An 18,869-nucleotide genomic window follows, 5' to 3' on the forward strand; every position below is an offset into this window, starting at 1 on the left:
GAGGGAGTGGAGCTGGAAAATGCCCTCCCTGACTCCCACAGCACGTGCAGATGTGGAAGGAGGGATTGGCTGGGTTGGATCAGGTCCTATTTTCCCCAGGGATGAATTAATCCAGCTCCATTCCTAAATTTTTGTTAAAAGCCTCCCTGAATATCTGCCCATAACCTGGTTTCCTGAGGAGTGGTGCTGTTTGTTCAATACTCTTTACAAGTGGAAATGGAGCAAGATTTATCTGAGTGAAGTGTGACACAAAGTCAAAAAAAATTGAAATGAAACTCTTTCTACAAGCCTTTAAAATAACATTTGAGGAATACTAAAACTTGAAGTTAATGATTAACAATGTCTTAATTTTCTGATTTCCACTGAAGATGTGAACCCTTAGAGGGATCAAAGGAGGAAATGGGGGAATGTATTAAATGTGGCTGAGCTTTCCTGAGGCACAAAAAGTGTCATAAACACATGAGAGAGAAGGGTCAGATCAGAGGAAATCCTAATTTTCCATGCTGACCTTGGCCAGCATCAAGAACTGGGGCATCAGTTCTGGGCTAACTTGTGCATGAATTTTGTTGCAGATAAAAGTGACCTTGTCCAAATCTGCTCAGGAGAAGCTGAGGAAGAAAAGGAAAGAAGACAAAGAGGACAACCATAAAGAGCAGCAGGAAGTCAAAGACTTGGAAGGGAAGGAAGAAAACCCTTGGGAAAGGATTAGACTGAGTATGAGTGAACCAGAGAAACTCACAGCAGAAAGTGAGGATGAGGGTTTGCCTTAAATGAATATTCCCTGTTCAATGCTGCTGAAATGGGCTGGAAGTACTGGTTTTTAACTTGGTTCTAATGGGTTTTATGGTAGTCTGGACATTTCTTTCTTTCCTAGGATTTAATTTCTGTGGGGATTTATTGACATCACCAAGAAATGGATCTTTGTCCTTAGACAATGTGGCCTTGAACCCTTCCCTGAAAAGAACATCCAGTTTGAAGAGGTCAAAGTGTTCATCCTTGCTAGATTCTGGTAAGCTGGGACAGTAAACTCTTAAAATATTTGGGTAGGTGGAGTGGGACAGTCCCAAATTACAATTTATTTGTGCAGTGGACAGTCCTGAGATGCTCTGGAAGATCAGCACTGTGGGGTTGGGGCTGGAGGGGATTTAATTCCTCATTGGGGATTCAGTTGATCATTTTTCATCTAGAATCTGTTAGGGAGATTCATGAACCATCAGAGGGTTTTTGTTTGATCGGGATCTGAAATGACACAATGCATTAACAGCAAACTGAATCCCTCCTGTCCCCCAAAACCCTTTTCTGGGTACATTTTGGCACTGAGTTGTCTTTAAAATAAGCAGTAGAAAAATGTTAAAAGCTCCTACTGATGGTGCTTAAAGGTGGCCAGGATTTCTCAAGTGTCTCTTCAAGGTTTATGACGTTGTTTTAGCACACTGTGCATCTGTTTTTGCATGAAACAACCACTACCTTTGTGTTTGTGACTCTCAGAAGTGAAGGTTGTGTGCAAAATCGAATTTACATGAATGAAACTCTGAGTGATTGAGGCTTCCCCATCCCTGGCAGTGCCCAAGGCCAGGCTGGACATTGGGGCTGGGAGCAGCCTGGGACAGTGGGAGGTGTCCCTGCCATGGCAGGGCTGGGGCACTGGGTGGGATTTAGGATCCTTCCAACCCAACCCATTGTGGGATTCTGTGTCCTTTGGAAAACCTGCTTCCCGTATTGACACTGAACCGTGCCTTAAATCAAGTCCCTCCTGATGGGAGAGAATTTGCTGAAAGTCCTTGCAAGGAGTTTCAAAGATAAACAGAGACTTTTCCTGGAGTTTCAATGCTTCCAGATAGTTGTGTATTAAGTCTTATCAGAGGAACAGAGCTACTAGCGTGACCCAGGTACAGCACAGAAGACAGAAAAGCAGGAGTGAGCTCGAGTCATCCAGATTTACACAGCTTTTAAAGATATTTTAACCAATAGTTACTAAAAACGTCCATTATTTTCACTTTCCTACCAATTATTCAGTAACACGGGCAGGAACTGCAGAATTCTCTATCCAGTCATTCCAAACCACTTTTACTGCAGAACATGGAGTAGTAGAAGAAGGAGAAGAAGGTTTAGAGAACAACAACAATCCTCCATTTTGGTACTTTTTACTCTTACCTATTTACTACAAAGAGAAGCCCAAAACCTCTAAATTTTTCACCCTGTGACAATCTCACATAGTAGTCTATCACCTAATTAGTCTATCACCTAATTCACACCACTGCATTTTCTAGTTCTTGTCTGACTGTTGGTAATTTTTTCCAAGGTTTGAAGCTAAACCAGTGTTGTTCAGGGAGGCAAGAACCCTTAAAAACAGGCAGAGGAATCCTCTCGGCACTCTGGGTTCCTGCACCGTAGTGTTATGAACATAGATTATATTGGCTTCTTGCAAGTATAAAGGTAGATATTATATAATGTTAGAAGTGCTTTTTGCTGTGTGGATGTAGTTTTCTCTCTTTTTAGCAAGAATGTTAGCAAGTGTGAGCAGGTAAGAGAACCTCCCAGTGAGCAGAGGATGAGGCCCGAGAAGCTGCTGACCAACGCTTTGTCCAAGGAACAAAAGGGCCCAAAGGCTGCTCTGCCCGGAGAACGGGCGGCCAGGAGGGTCCGGAGCCGCTATCACTGCTCTGCCCGGGGGGCAAAGAGGCCCAAAGCTGCAATCAGCCCTGACTGTCTGAGGAATTAAGAGATCCATCCCACCATCGACTCTTACCCAGCGGGCCCAACCCCAAGAATCAAAATAAATAAAACCGCGAGGCAGAAGACCACGCATGCTCTATAAAGGCGGAACCAAGGAGTGGCCATGCAGAACAGCTCCTGAAAAGTTTGAATATGAATAGAGAACAGACAGTAAAAATGGTATAAAAAGGACTCACCTCGGGCATCAGGCATGCTCTTGGCGGAGCGCCAAGGCACCCGGCCGTTATCCCTTTGCTTTATTTTATGTGTCTTTTATTGTCTCTCTATTAAACCCTTTAAATTCTCACAGGAGAGTGCAGCTCGTTTTCCGCAGCAGCAGCAGCATTTTGCAGCTGGCTCTGCGCTGTGCCCTGCTCTGGCTGACACAGCGTGCAGCGCTGCTGATGCTCCCTCCCTTCCCCTCCCTTCCCGCAGAGGAGCCGTGCCCGGCGCCGCGGGGCCGCTGCCGGGAGCCGCCGCTGCCGCCGAGCCCCGAGGTGCTGGACCCCGCCGAGCTGCAGCCCTTCCCCAGGCCCGACACGGCGCTGGCAGAGGCGCTGGCACTGCTGAATGACCAGGACTGGTGCGTGCACAGGGGGCCTGGGCACGGTGGGCAGCGGGGGAAATCTCTGTAAAATGCAGAGAAGTGGGTGCAATGTTAAAAAACAGTGAGGGGGGGCTGTGGGTGAGAGAGGAGAGGAATGGGGGAGTTCGGTCAGATTTGAGATTAAAGGAACTTTGAAGGGCCAGTTCTCAGCCCTCATTTACAGAGACTTGGAGGGTGTGAGTTTAAGGACTGGAGAGGCCCCACAGACACCTTCCTGGTGTTTTGTGTGGAGTTAGCAGCATGTCCTTGGTGCTTTGTGTGGAACAGAAGCTCCTTCCTTGGTGCTTTGTGTGGAACAGAAGCTCCTTCCTGGTGCTTTGTGTGGAATTAGCAGCATGTCCTTGGTGCTTTGTGTGGAATAGAAGCTCCTTTCCAGTGCTTTGTGTGGAATAGAAGCTCTTCCTTGGTGTTTTGTGTGGAACAGAAGCTCCTTCCTTGGTGCTTTGTGTGGAACAGAAGCTCCTTCCTTGGTGCTTTGTGTGGAATAGAAGCTCCTTTCCAGTGCTTTGTGTGGAATAGAAGCTCCTTCCTTGGTGCTTAGTGTGGAGTAGAAGCTCTTCCTTAGTGTTTTGTGTGGAATAAAAGTGTCTCCTGACTTTGGAATGTGGTTACAGAGCTGCTGCCTTCAGTTTGGGGAAGGAAACAGATCCTTTAATCTCCACTGGTGCCAGCTGGGAACAGAACTGTGGGGCACAGCTGAGAGGCTGCTGTGCTAAAACATCCCACAGGAAAGAGTTTCCTGCATTATTTCCTGGCTGGGAGGGTGGGCAGGCCCTGGCACAGGGTGCCCAGAGCAGCTGGGGCTGCCCCTGGATCCCTGGCAGTGCCCAGGGCCAGGCTGGACATTGGGGCTTGGAGCAGCCTGGGACAGTGGGAGGTGTCCCTGCCATGGCAGGGGTGGGATGGGTGGGCTTTGAGGTCCCTTCCAACCCAAACCACTCCATGATTTCTCATTGCTTTATTTTACTATCTAATTTGTTTGCTATTTGATTCCTTAGAATTCCACACTTTAATATTTTAATGAAAATTTTCAAATGGATGGAATTTAATTTTTTTTTTTTTTTTCACACAGGGAGAAGAAAATTGAGGGTCTGAACTTTGTCAGGTGCTTGTCTGCCTACCATGCCCCTATTCTGACTGCAAAGCTCCACGAAACAACTTTGGCTGTGGCTCAAGAGGTTGAATTTTCCTATTAGAATATTCCACTGGCTCTCTGTGTGTATATATGTATTTTATAGCTCTCTGAAGTGATTTATGCCGCTCACCTGTGGTGAGTTTTCCTCAACTGGGTGGTCTCAAGGATGATTTGAGACTCAGAGACTGAGAAAATGTAGATTGTAAGTTAATAACATTTTTATGAGTGTGTATTTTAATTCTCACCCATTGTGAATCAAATTAGAAATGTGTTTCTCAGTTGCTTGTAATGTTACTTAAAAATGACAAAGGGGAAACATGAATATTTATTTTAAAGTCTATTTGATAAACATTATTCATTGTTTTTTGGGTTTTTCCTGTGTGCAGGTCAAGAATTTACGCTCAGGTGTTTCTCGAGCTGCTGTGGTCTGTTTAGGGGATTTGTTCACCCACCTGAAAAAGAGCATGGATCAAGAACTAGATAATGCAGTAAAAGTCCTTTTGCACAAAGCTGGGGAATCCAACACTTTTATAAGGGAAGAGGTAGACAAGGCACTGAAGGCCATGGTTAATAATGTGACTCCAGCACGTGCACTTTGTTCTCTTATAAATGGAGGGCAAAGGTAATTCCTATAAAGACTTTATAAAGAATTTTGTGAATAGAGTACATTTATCAAATGTAGGCTTTTTAACATCAAATCTGAGTACAGTAAACAGAAATTTGAAAATCCAGTAAATCGGCTCTGCTAAACCTCTGCTAAAGCCAGGGCGATGTTTGTTGGCATAAATTAAATTAAAGCCCCTCTGTTCCCTTCTGTGCACTGTGTGAGAGGCTGGCTGTTGATTTTGGAGCTTGGTGTATTTTCTGGCGGCTTGCACCACTTCAGTAATTTTATTTGCTGTCATTGTATATGCTTGGGGAGCTGCTGTTTTGCTTTGCCTGGTAAAGCTGACATAATGTTCTTTTCCTCCTTTGCTCTGCAATCAGGTCCTGTCTTATCCAGTTCTCAGCACCCCTCTTTATTTGGAAAACTGATTTATAACTTAAAATTCTCTAGCTGCATCTATCTTGCTGGATGTCCTGTTCCTCTCTAGGCTGAGCCTCTGTGTCTGCATTTTAATTTCCTTCTCAGTGCTGCTGGCCATTTTTTTCTGGAGTTAATTCCCGTCTTTCCCTGGCTGTTCAGTCTGTTTTCCTTTTCCATCCTCATTCACTGCTCACCACATCTGAGCTGGGTGCACCCCCTGGTGCTTCCTCTCTTCTCTGCCACCCTTGGTGACATTTCCCAGGTACATTTCCCTTCATGGCACATTTCAGGTGCTCCATTGGAAATCCCTCCACAGATTTCCTGCACAGCTCCAATCCTCAGAGTTAGTCTTGATTCAAAACGTTCTCTCTCCTGTTTCCCTGGAAGCTGGTTGGTGTGGGATACATGGGTTCTGTCTCCTGACAGCTGTACTGCAGTTTCCTGCTCTTTAAACTGAAAGGCAAAAATCAGCCTTGGGATTTCTGTTCTTTATGAATTCCTGGGATTCAAACTGACTTGGGATGGATGCCCCATCCCTGGAAGTGTCCCAGACCAGGCTGGACAAGAGGCTTGGAACAGCCTGGGACAGTGGAAGGTGTCCCTGCCCATGGATTTATGGTCCCTCCCAGCCCAAACCAGGCCGATCCCATGATTTGGCGAATTTAGGAGCAGCAGGGAGCAGCTACCCCTGGCTTTCATTCAGCATCCAAGGGAAGTGCCCTTTTTGGGTTCTCCCTTCTTGGCTTCAGAGAGCCTTGGCCCTCCTGGTCAGAGTTGTCTGTGTCAGACCTCCCCACCTTCGCTGGCAGATTCAAACTCACCTGCTGAGGGGTTTGCTGTAAGGACTTTCCCCCTCCAGTTTGTGAATTTGTATAGGTTTTCTGCTCTCTCAAGGCATCAGAATTGAGCTGTGAGGCTGAATACAGCATTTGGGCACAAATGAATCTGTTCACAGCTCAGACTTTCCTAACTCATGGAGTACAGTATGTTTTTAATGGATAACACATCAGGCACGGCCTAAAGGTGCAGCTTTTCCAGGCCTGGCTTCAGGAAACTCTGGCCCTGTCAGCAGGGAAGGCCCTGGAGCACAGGGCAGCTCCAGCTCCAGAGGCTGTGACCAGGAATATGGGAATGACCCTTCAAAGGAGGAATTTGTGTCTCCGTAGGAAGTGAAAAGGGTTGTTTGACACAACTGCAATTCCCCAGGGGATGTTCTCTCTAAATTGGGCTGAGTTGCTTCAATTCACCACAACAGAAACCTTCAATTATGGTGGCACTTATAATTCATGAGACCTCTTAAGATGCACCTGGTTTCTGCTCAGCTCCTTTCAAGCCTGCTGTGATCATGACTGTTAATTCTGACTAGACAGAAATACTGATTCTTCATCAGCTCCAAAACTGGGTTTGACTTTACCAACAAGAATAATTCCAGTGGGAGGTGTCACTGCCCATGGCAGGGGTTGGAATAAGATGAGCTTTGAGGTCCCTTCCCCACCCAAACCGTTCTGTGATTAGATATATGATCCAAGAGCATGATTCCAGGGACAGAGCTGAGAGTGGCTTTACTTCAGGAATTTAAAAATCCTGTTTCTTGTCTGTAGGAGCTGTGTTTAAGGTGTTACGTGCACACAAATGTTTTCCAGCTGTTTCCATGAGCAGGGGCTTTCCTGGGAAGAAGGGGTTTGTTTGCTTCATGGCGTGAGGTCTTTCAGCCTCACAGTTATTGTTTTCCCTTTGAAAGTGCAGCAGGAGTTACAAACTGTCCTCAAAGTAGGATTTTTAATCCAAGTATAAAATTGGAGACGTTAGAGCTTGCAGGATTGTGTTCTTGAACACAGGTGGGATCAGCAGGGGAGGCAGGATTTAGATAAAAGGGTCGTTTGCTGCACAAGTTTGAAAGCTGATTCTGGCTGTTCTCTCCTTTGCATCAGCGCAGGTGTTTATTTTGTACAAAACAGGGATCATGAGACTCCTGCAGGGTCTTTAGAAGTTGATTGAACACTGCTTTGGTCAATTTTACAGTGATGCCAAGTCCCCAGGATGTGTCTCTGAGCACAGGGCCTGGTTTTTCTTAGAGCTCATTGAAAGAACAGTCGTGTGCTTTGTAAAATAAAATTATCGGAAGGAAAACTAGAACTGAAATTCTAAAACCTCCCTGCCTGTGTCCAGCAAGAATAATTGTAGTGGAAGGTGTCACAGGGTGGGACAGGATGGGCTTGGAGGTCCCTTCCAGCCCAACCATTCAGGATTCCGTGATTCCAAGGTTTTGTTTGGTAGGGCAGGTGAATGCTGTGAGCAGCCCCTCCAGGGCTGGCCCTCAGGCCTGTTTCCCTCCCCAGCCACCTGCACTCAGCCGTGAGGAGATGCACAGCCCAGCACCTCGGGGACATCGTGGAGCGCATGGGCCCGGAGCGCATCCTGGCCGGAGCCAAGCCCGTGGCTGACCGGCTGCTCCCTGCCATAGCCAGGTTTGCCCAGGACAGCTCCCAGCAAACCCGGTGAGTGTTCCCTCCCTCGGGGAGCACGCTCTGCCTGGCTCTGTGGGTGTGCCCTGCACGACAGCATCACTTAGGATGGAAAATACCTTGGGGATCATTAAGGGTTGGATGGGGCCTGGAGCACCCTGGGATAGTGGCAGAGCTGGAATGGAATGAGCTTTAAGGTTCCTTCCAAACAAAGCTTTGAGTCTATCCCAGCACTGGCAGCACTGTCGGGATAGTGCATGTGGCAGGAATTACCTGGATACCTCCCACACACTCTGGCTGCAGGGAGGAGAGGGGCTCACAGGATGTGCCTGCTGGGCATGGAGGAGATGCAGCCACAGAGGGAATGCTGGCTCTGGGATCCACACTTGGATCCAATCCGTATCTGGCTGACAAGGCTGGAGCGTCCTGGTTAAAGCCAGCAGAAGTGGAAGGCTGTTCTCATTAATTTGGTCAGTTAATTAAATAGTGGTCCTTGAGCACATCCTCTGGGGGAGGATGGAAGGGGGTCTGGTTACTCATGTCAGCAGCAATCTTAGAGTCATGGAATCACTGAGGTTGGAAAAGACCTCCAGTAACAGTGACTGCGGACTCCCAACCTCCCTGGGCAGCCCCTGCCAAGGCCTGAGCTCCCTTTCCATGGGGAAATTCCTGCTGCTGTCCACCCTGAGCCTGCCCTGGCCCAGCCTGAGGCCGTTCCCTCTCCTCCTGTCCCTGTTCCCTGCCAGCAGAGCCCGACCCCCCCGGCTGCCCCCTCCTGTCAGGGACTTGTGCAGAGCCACAAGGTCCCCCCTGAGCCTCCTTTGCTCCAGCCTGAGCCCCTTTCCAGCTCCCTCAGCCATTCCTAGGGCTCCAGCCCCTTCCCAGCTCCGTTCCCTGCCCTGGACACAATCTCCCTGCACCCTTCCACTTTGGAATGACGCACCTGTAGTGACCCAGTGACAAAGCCAGTCCCTGTTCCTGGATGTCCCGGTGCTCTCCCTGCAGGTTCTACGGGCGGAAGATGCTCTTCAGCATGATGGCCCATCCTGACTTGGATAAAACCCTGGAGAAGTTCGTGCCAGCCAAGGATTTGCCTTACATTAAGGAAGCTGTTGGCAGCCTTCGAGAGAAGGTGTGTGGGAAAGCTCTTGTGGAACACCTGGGGCAGGTGGACGTGTCCCAGGGGCTGTTGGGTGTAGACAATTCCAGCACTGCAGCCACATGAATTCCCTGTGATTCTCTTGTTCCATGAATTCCTGCTGTACCTTTGTGCAGGGCCTGGGGGAGATGCCCTTGGATACACCCTCAGCCAAAGGAAGGCGTTCCCAGACTGGAAGTGTTGGACATTTGAGGTTGTCCTCTACTTGCAGAGATGCTCCCAACATCCCGGACAGGTAATGAGCTCCAGTGCTTATCCTGGGAGGAACCTGGCCAAGGAGGGAGCACAGAAACAGCCACACAGGGCTGTGAAAGTTCAACATCCCTGAAGGAAAAGGAAGGTCGTGACCTGTTCCAGGGAAACTCTTCAACGGAGTGACCGGTTATATTAAAATGGCTTTGTGCATTTTGAAGTTAATTTGTCTATTGACCATCTATGAATACACACAGGACACAAACGACCTGGAATTCCCAGTATGGAATTGCAGAATCATGGAATGGTTTGGGTTGGAAGGGGCCTCAAAGCCCATCCAGTGCCACCCCTGCCGTGGGCAGGGACACCTTCCACTGTCCCAGGCTGCTCCCAGCCCCATCCAGTCTGGCCTGGACCACTGCCAGGGATCCAGGGGCAGCCACAGCTGCTCTGGGCAATATGGATCCAATGGATCCATGGCAGCATCATCCAAGATGTTGCTGTTCAGACTCACGGAAAAACCAGTCCTGGTTGGAGCCGCAGCATGAATCAGTCATTTATGCACAACTGTGGTCACCAAGGACTTAGACCCTGACTGGGATGCTGAAGGGTTTAGATCATATTCTGGCCATTTTAAGTTTTGTTTTATCTTCTTACAGGTTTTATATTGACTTTTTTTAGGTCTTGGAGGTACAGTAACAATTTCTGGGCTCAGATAGATGTTAATTACAATGACTTTATGGATTACCCCAGGACATCCCACCCCTTATTCCATATCATCTGATTGGTGCACAAATGAGTACATTTGGACTGTAAACACAGATATCTATACATTATACATATAGCTGTGTACAAATACAGTTATTGCAGTGGTCACTGCCCATCCCCAGGGTATGGGCAGAGTTCATGGGGTCCATCACTGCTAGGACTGGAGCAGTCCATGGGAGTTAAATTGTGCAGTGGCAGTGACATTCAGCAGGCATTTTTACAACCAACATTACAGGCCAATCTCAGCCCAAATCAACTCCCCCTGAGGTACACAACACGTTTCTGTGTCACCCACCAAGTGCAGCCACGTCTCTGAGACAAACCATGGATGGGTTTGTGTTTGCTCGAGGCCGGATTAACCCAGTCAGTCTTTCCTAACACAGGGCCTCCCCATTCTGATACTTAGACCCCAGACCACAGGGGCTTCACCCGCTTGGTCCTGCTTGATCTCAGCTCACGTTTCATGGATCCAGTCATGGATTACCCGGGATACAGTGTCTGTGGTTAAAGCCACCCCTCGGTCTTGAGCCCACTTAGAGGTGGCCCCTCTTCCCCGCTGAGCTGAGGCAGCACGGGCCCACCAAGCTGGAAATCACTCTCCTTGTGTTGCCAGTCCAGATCTGCCCATGACGCCGTACTCTTGCAGCCTGATCCCGCTGTTTGTTGTTGTGATGCTCCTCATTATCCCAACTCTCAGGCACAGGATGGCCTTTCACTGTCAGCCTCTCTACCCAGGCACTGATGTCCTGCCATTCTCCAGCAGCCAGAATCAGTTTTCCTCTGCCAATTGCCCTTTTTCCACCCTCCCTGCCACTCTCACAGAGCGTTTGCCACCATCCACCAGCCAGTGCAGAGGGAGAGTGTTGGCCACTTCTCTGCTCAGTTGGCCACTTCTCTGCTCAGCATGTCCAGAGCCAGCTGGAGGCTCTCACCTCTGCAGTGTGACTGGATCCACTTTGTCCTTCAGCAGCTTCCCTGACTCCCCATGTAGGGCTCCATACAGCTACTTCCCATTTCCTACTGGTGCCGTGGGATCCATCAGTGAGGAGAGAGTGTCACCTCCCACCCTCTGCCAGCTGGTTCTGGTGGGGCCACCTCAGCACTGTCACCTTGTCTTGCTTTGAGACAGTTTAAAGAGGGGGGCACTCTGAAATGAGGAGCCTCCCCTTGATTCCAATCAATCCCTCTCTGCCAATAAGGAATGAGATATGAGTAGATACAGGTGAGAAAATAACAGTTTATTAACAAACAGAATGCCAACAGGCAGCAGGGGGAAATGTAAATAACTGCTGCATAGCAAAGTGCTACATCTCATGGACTCCACAGGAGCAAGGAGAGACCTGGAAACACCCACTGCTCTCAGGGATGGTCTCAGGATTTAGGACAAAGGGACAAGCTGGTGTCAGATCCGTGTTTGGAAGGCAGGAGCCTCCTGGAGCAGTTCCAGCAGCAGACAAAGGCCCGACAGCTCATCCAGGGTCAGCCTCCTCCCCACATCAGGGGACAGGCAGGGCCAGGCCAAGCACCAGGGCTGCCACCACTCTGCCTGGCTGGTTCTGCCCACGGTGATCCAGAGTGGGGCTGCTCTTCTCCTGCTGGGATTCCTCAGCTATGGACGGGCACCCGCAGAATTCATCCTTAAGGCAGCTCAGACCCGCTCAGTGCAGTCCCTCCGAGCTGAGGGAAAAACCAAAAATGAAAAGAGAACCCAAAAAGGGACGAAAAAAAGGACCTCTGCCTGGACAAAGAGCAAGCAGCCCACGAAGCCAACACCACACGGGGAAATCCCGCAAAGTGCCGGGGTGGGGGGATTTCAAAAACACTCAGGATAGCACCACACACACACACACACACACACACACACACACACACACACACACACAGGCTCCCTGGCTGGGAGAGATCTGGAATACAAGAACGTTATGGATCATCCCAGGACACTCCACTATGTCCTTTCTGTGAGGGTGGGCAGGCCCTGGCACAGGGTGCCCAGAGCAGCTGGGGCTGCCCCTGGATCCCTGGCAGTGCCCAAGGCCAGGCTGGACACTGGGGCTGGGAGCAGTGGGAGGTGTCCCTGCCATGGCAGGGGTGGCACTGGGTGGGCTTTGAGGTCCTTCCAACCCAAACCATTCCATGGTTCTGTGATTCAATGAACTGAAAAAGAAACACTCTCAGATTTAAAGCAAGCCAAAAACTGCATCCAAGAACAGAATTCAGAGGGCTGTGACTGCAGTGTGACTGTTCAGAACCACATTTCTTTAACACACCCTCCACAATTCAAAATAATAACTGATTCTACATGTACTGATAAATTTTGATTGCTTATTCCCTTCCCCACCCAAGCCTTGTGTTCAGGAATTAGGAGTGAGGCAATGACTCTGCCTGGATGGTCTGTAAATACTTACCTGGACAGAGAGGTGATTCCACAGGTTTTAGAATTCTTTCCATGACTCTCTAATGAGATCAGGTCCCACAGGAAATATGTTTATAAATGTTCTAGAAAGAGCTGTTTCCACCTCAGCATGGCACGTTGCTCAGGTAACACCTGGTCTGGGGTCAGACTTTAAAGTGCTTTGAGAAAAAAGAATTAAACTGCAGTAAGTTTTTTGGGAGGGTTGTGACCCATTGATGTGAGGGAAGTTCCCAGTTGTTACTGGTCACAAGACCAGCTGCATTTGGAGCAGAATGGATATAAGACTTTGGGAACAACGATTGCTGTTCGGTGATTTATTTTTAATTCACTGTGTTTAAGGTGAAAGTTTCTGTTTACTCCTGATACTTGCAGTTAGATGGGAAGAGAATGTCTGGGATGAGCCTCCTGTTCCAACGTGGCTCATGGAATGTAGATACAAAAATGCTGCTAGCGAGGGTTTTCTTGTTATTTTTCTAAGTCCGTGAGAGACTTTTCTCTCTCACAGAAGAGGTAGCAGGGAATGTAAACAACCAAGCCACCTGCAACCTTGGAAAGTCTTGTTTATGGTATAGTAGAAAATATTTTGATAATGGATCTTTTAGGATTTTAGCCAATCACCCCAAGGGGTGGCTGATCCTTTGTCCAAATAGACTGTGAAGAAAAAAGTCTATAAAAGAGTTTGTAAAATAATTAAATAAATCAATCCTGCTGCACAATTCCTGCCTGCTGGAGCTTCTCTCCTCCTCCTCACTGTGGCTGTGGGACACAGTGATATACCCTAGGGCCAGGGCCTGCGGTAATACATGGAATAACGTTCCCCTTTCCCACAGGGACAGCACAGAGGCCCACGAAGCCCCAAGGAGAGCAGCTCCTCGCAGTGCCCTGGAAGGTGAGGAATATGTCAGGGACATTATCGGGTCACTGAATGCCAAAGACTTCCGGGAGCGCATCAGCGGCGTCCGGCAGCTGCTGGCGGACACGGAGAGCAACCCGGCCCTGGTGCTTGCCAACATCGTCAAGGTAAATGACGATTTATTTATCGTCACTCCAGGGAAAGGCCGGAATTCAAAGGGATTTAGAGCCGGGTCACAAAGTTTTCCATAAAAGTCTTGGTCCTTCTTGGTATAAGGGTGATTAACAGAGAGCGTTGAGGAGCAGGGGGTGCATCTGTGTGGGGCACTAAGGGACGAAAGGAAGGGAAGAGGAGGGAAACATGGAAGGGAAGAGGAGGGAAACTTGGAAGGGAAGAGGAGGGAAACATGGAAGGGAAGAGGAGGGAAACTTGGAAGGGAAGAGGAGGGAAACTTGGAAGAGGAAGGAAACATGGAAGGGAAGAGGAGGGAAACTTGGAAGGGAAGAGGAGGGAAACATGGAAGGGAAGAGGAGGGAAACTTGGAAGGGAAGAGGAGGGAAACATGGAAGGGAAGAGGAGGGAAACTTGGAAGGGAAGAGGAGGGAAACATGGAAGGGAAGAGGAGGGAAACATGGAAGGGAAGAGGAGAGAAACTTGGAAGGGAAGAGGAGGGAAACTTGGAAGAGGAAGGAAACATGGAAGGGAAGAGGAAGGAAACATGGAAGGGAAGAGGAGGGAAACATGGAAGGGAAGAGGAGGGAAACATGGAAGTTTTCACTCAGCACTTTTGAACTACTGCCCAGAGAAGCTGCGGCTGCCCCTGGGTTGCTGGAAGTGTCCAAGGCCAGCTTGGACAGGGCTTGGAGCCACCTGGGATAGAGGAAGGTGTCCCTGATGATGGCAGGGAGTGGAATGGGATGGGATTTAACATCCCTTCCCATCCAAACCAGTCTGTGATTCCATGATTTCTGGAATCCTGTGTGCTGTTTTTCATGCCACTCTTGGGTAAATATCCAAATAGTGGAATAGTTGTAAAAAAAGCAGAAAGGTTTAAATCAGGAACTGAAAAACTGTCTGAAGTAGAGTTAGAAGTTTGTGTGTGGGAGAAGGTGAGGAAAGTATTGTGCTAATGCTCAGGATGAGGATCCTGTCCAGTAGGAAAGGGAGTTCTGTAGGAGAAAGAAGAGGTCCAGCAGGTGTGAATTAAAGATGGATACAATGAAAGGAAACCCAAGCTTGTCCTCCAGCAGTGCCGTGTCTGTGTGTGGAATGATGGAGTTCTGCTCTGGAACTTCCTGCTATCCGAACTGAACGGGTTTGAAACCTTTCAAACGTTCCCTGTGCTGAACAGAGCCATAAAAATACTGGCTTGCAGGAAGTATGAGTCACAGTGAGAGTTACTGTGCCTGGAGTCCGTTGCACTGCAGGGACTCAGGGCAGATGAGGTGAGATGTGGTTGAATAATGCACGGAGTTAAAATACCAAATGTTGCTTGACTTGCCCCGAAAATGATCCCAGGTATTTGCATATCCCAGAATCCCAGAGTGGTTCGGGTTGGAAGGGACCTTACAGACCATCTGTTTCCAACCCCTGGAGATACCAGAGCCATCATTGCAGAGATGGACAATTAGAGTGTAACAATAAAGCAGGTAACGAGCTTTGCACCTCAAGCACTGATTCCCAATTCCACGAGTGCTGTTTGGATGCTTTTCCAGATCTTTGATGCTTTCAAGCCTCGCTTACACGACTCCAACAGCAAAGTGAACCAGGTGGCTTTGGAGGCCATGCACAGGATGATTCCACTGCTCAAAGACAATTTATCACCTGTGATCAACATGTTAATTCCTGCCATAGTGGACAACAACCTCAACTCCAAAAATCCAGGGATTTATGCAGCTGCCACAAATGTTATCCAGGCTCTATGTCAACACTTGGGTAAGCAATTTATTCTCTCTTAATTTGGAACAGTTTCCGTTGTGGTGATTAAGTTGTAAATTGAAAGTGTTACTCTTTCCAAGAGTTTCACAGAGTTGTTACACTGTGTAAAAACCATTGGGTTTATTCTCACCCTTTTTAAACCACACAAATCATCCTGATACGGCTCAGTAGTGCTTGGTCATTTTTCCACAGCATTTTCTTATTTACCTTTTCCCACATTGTGTTTATTTCCAGAGAATTTAAGAATTTAACGTGTTCTGCTCTTTGCCTGTAGACAACTCCCTGCTCCTGCAGCCGCTCTGCACCAAAGCCCAGTTCCTGAGTGGAAAAGCAAAGCAGGACCTGACAGAAAAGCTGGCTGGTAAAGTGATGTTTTCCTTTGCTTGGTTGGTTGCTTGGGTACCACCTTAATTAGGGAAATTAATTGCCAAGTGGAGATGGCTCTGTACCTTCCCTTCTGTCTCAGGAGGTTGTGCAACAGTTGTCACATTTCAGCTCTTTAATGGAAATTGGAGCTGTTGCTGACAAAACAAAGGATTGTTATTAGTATTATATAGTCAGCTGGAAGATCTAGAAATACCTGGAATTTATAAATATTTATAAATATATTAAGGATTTAATTTAAATTTAAAGACCTTATATATTTAAATACCTTAAGGATTAACATTTATAAATACCTTAGGCAGATAATAATTTTAGCATGGCACTGTATTCCCTCTCCCAGTGCTCATTCCCTCATACTCTTGCCAGGAATCCAGACTGGTTTGGGTTAGGGGGAGCTTAAATCCCACCCAGTGCCACCCCTGCCATGGCAGGGACACCTCCCACTGTCCCAGGCTGCTCCCAGCCCCAATGTCCAGCCTGGCCTTGGGCACTGCCAGGGATCCAGGGGCAGCCCCAGCTGCTCTGGGCACCCTGTGCCAGGGCCTGCCCACCCTCCCAGCCAGGAATTCCTTGAGAAAGGCTGAGTTTCCATGTTTTAAGTGAACAAGGAGTGTCTTTATGGGAAATATGCTTGAACCAAACGTGTTCCTTGGCTCACTTTCAGAGCAGTTCTGTGTGAAATGGAACTCAGTAACACAATGGACAGGCTGTTCTTGAAATATCCCTAAATTTATGCTTTCTGAGGGTGTTAATCAGCCTTTAAACAGTCCCTCTCTTGCTGGGATTTTTGGAGGGGTTTATATTATACAGCAGAAGAGGCTGTTCTGGCATTTGCTGATGAAACACTGAATTAATGTTTGAGGATCTATTCCAACCAGAATGATTCAGTGGTTTAATTGTCCAAGTAGGGAAAATATTTCATCTTTAAACATATATATTTATTTTTTACATATATTTTATGTATATATGTGCAGGGCCAGGAGTTGGGCTCGTGATCCTTGTGGGTCCCTTCTAGCTCAGGATATTCCATCATTCTATGATTCTATATTTACAGCATAAGGCTGCTTTTTTTCTTAAATACCTATTGCTTATTTGTGAGATAGAGGGGAAATTGGAAGTACCAGACCTTACACTGTGAGAAATAAAGGTCCTTATGAGAATCCTAACTGAAAAAAAGACCAACCAAAAATCCCCTTTATTTGTTTCAGTTTTTCAGTTTAATGGAAAAGTGTAATTATCAGCAGCACTGGTGCTACTGTGTAAACTGCTGGGAGAGGATAACAGGAGTGATTGTGGGGAAATCACATATTTTTTGTGGGAGCTGCCGGCATTGCAGCAGCAAACTCTCGTGTACAGCAGCAGTTTGAGGAGACGATTTAAACCCCTCTCAAAGCCGGGCATCACATCTAAACTGTAATTTAAGTGAGTATTTTATGCTGAGCCGCTGCTTGCTGCCCTGCAGAGCTGGTGCCGGAGCTGTACCCGCGGAAGCCGAGTGCGGTGGAGCAGAAGGTGCTGCCTGTGCTGTGGCACCTGCTGGGCAGCACGGCCGGCGGCGGCTCCGTGCCCGGCCCCGGCGGCGGCCGCGCGGCCACGGCCAGCTTGGCCCAGGCCCTGTCCGCACAGATGGGCCCCGGCCTGCTCGCCCACGCTGCAGCCCAGCCCCCGCACATCAGGAAGAGCTTGGAGGAGCTTTTGGAGACGGGAACATGAAATCACCATCCCCGCAGGTGAAGCTGCAGCGCTGCCTCAGCCGGACACACGGACGGTGCTGCCGGGACACGGGCGGGCGGGAATGGCCCCTGTGCTGGCCCACGGGGCCTGGGGGAGCTGTGGGAGAGCCCCTGGAGCTGGGCTGGGCTGGACTGGACTGGGAGAGACTGCAGAGCTGGGCTGGGCTGGGAGAGGCCCTGGAACCAGGCTGGGCTGGGCTGAGAGAGCCTGGGGAGCTGAACTTGGCTGTGCTGGGACAGCCTGAGGGCCTGAACTGGGCTGTGCTGGGACAGCCTGCCAGACCGAACTGGGACAGTCTGTGGGGCTGAACTGGGCCATGCTGGGAGAGCCTACGGAGCTGTGCTGGGCAGTGCGGGGCTGGCTCCCCTCACTGTCACCAGCATGGCCATGGAGGAGCCGCTCCAGCCCATCTGTGCTTCCCTTCAGAGGCTCCAGCCCAGGACCTGACCCTGGATTGCTCATGAAGAACCACATGGTCACATCAGCACTGCACTTTACAAGGAAAATGGAAGAGAATCCTGGACGCAGTGACGCAGCGCTATTTGTGAAAAACATGTATTTTTGTACCCCCACAGGCAGTGGTGCAGTATTTGTTGTCTCAGGGCTGGGCGGGGGGGAGAACAAACTCCAACCCTTCTCCTTCCCCAGCTGCAGGCTCTGGACAGATTGGACACGGGACACAATGGGATATATAAATAAAGGGATTTATTTCTGTACAGGGATGTATTTCTGCAATGGGATGGGAAGGAGTGGCTCAAGAACTGCTCTGCTCAAAGGAACCCGGTGACAGCGGCTGAATGTGAGCCCAGGTGTGCCAAGGTGGACAAGAGGCCAAAGGCACCTGGCCTGGACCAGGAATAGTGTGGCAGCAGGACCTGGGCATCCAGACCATCCCCCTGTGCTGGCACTGCTGAGGGACCTCCAATCTTGGCATCAGCTCTGGGCCCCTCACTTTAAGAGGGACATGGAGGGGCTGGAGTGTGTCCAGGGCAGGGAACAGAGCTGGGAAGGGGCTGGAGAGTTCCTGAGGGAGCTGGGAAGGGGCTGGAGAGTTCCTGAGGGAGCTGGGAAAGGGGCTGGAGAGTTCCTGAGGGAGCTGGGAAGGGGCTGGAGAATTCCTGAGGGAGCTGGGAAGGGGCTCAGGCTGGAGCAAAGGAGGCTCAGGGGGGACCTTGTGGCTCTGCACAAGTCCCTGACAGGAGGGGGCAGCCGGGGGGTCGGGCTCTGCTGGCAGGGAACAGGGACAGGAGGAGAGGGAACGGCCTCAGGCTGGGCCAGGGCAGGCTCAGGGTGGACAGCAGCAGGAATTTCCCCATGGAAAGGGCGCTCAGGCCTTGGCAGGGGCTGCCCAGGGAGGTTGGGAGTGCCCATCCCTGGAGGTGCCCAAGGAATTCCTGGAGGTGGTGACTTGGTTGAGTGGTTTAAGGGCTACAGCGGCAGTGCTGGGTGGACAGTGGGACTGGGTGATCCTGGAGGTGT

At 49.3% G+C, this 18,869-nt stretch overlaps 1 protein-coding gene across 1 annotated transcript in view; it reads left to right on the forward strand.

Annotated features, from left to right (window-relative positions):
• TOGARAM1 (TOG array regulator of axonemal microtubules 1) overlaps positions 1 to 18,106 on the forward strand; it is a 42,002-nt gene extending 23,896 nt beyond the window's left edge. Inside the window, exons 10-22 of the mRNA XM_048305960.1 lie at positions 573 to 747; positions 875 to 1,009; positions 3,151 to 3,298; positions 4,395 to 4,500; positions 4,844 to 5,079; positions 7,824 to 7,982; positions 8,955 to 9,081; positions 9,225 to 9,343; positions 13,312 to 13,501; positions 15,050 to 15,269; positions 15,547 to 15,633; positions 17,119 to 17,386; positions 17,817 to 18,106. Of these exons, the coding sequence (XP_048161917.1) occupies positions 573 to 747; positions 875 to 1,009; positions 3,151 to 3,298; positions 4,395 to 4,500; positions 4,844 to 5,079; positions 7,824 to 7,982; positions 8,955 to 9,081; positions 9,225 to 9,343; positions 13,312 to 13,501; positions 15,050 to 15,269; positions 15,547 to 15,633; positions 17,119 to 17,369 (1,953 nt within the window). The 3' untranslated portion in view covers positions 17,370 to 17,386; positions 17,817 to 18,106. The remainder of the gene's footprint in view (positions 1 to 572; positions 748 to 874; positions 1,010 to 3,150; positions 3,299 to 4,394; positions 4,501 to 4,843; positions 5,080 to 7,823; positions 7,983 to 8,954; positions 9,082 to 9,224; positions 9,344 to 13,311; positions 13,502 to 15,049; positions 15,270 to 15,546; positions 15,634 to 17,118; positions 17,387 to 17,816) is intronic.
• The last annotated feature ends 763 nt before the right edge of the window (positions 18,107 to 18,869 follow it).

This window comes from Corvus hawaiiensis, chromosome 6 (genome assembly GCF_020740725.1).
Source record: "Corvus hawaiiensis isolate bCorHaw1 chromosome 6, bCorHaw1.pri.cur, whole genome shotgun sequence".
Taxonomy (NCBI): Eukaryota; Metazoa; Chordata; class Aves; order Passeriformes; family Corvidae; genus Corvus; species Corvus hawaiiensis.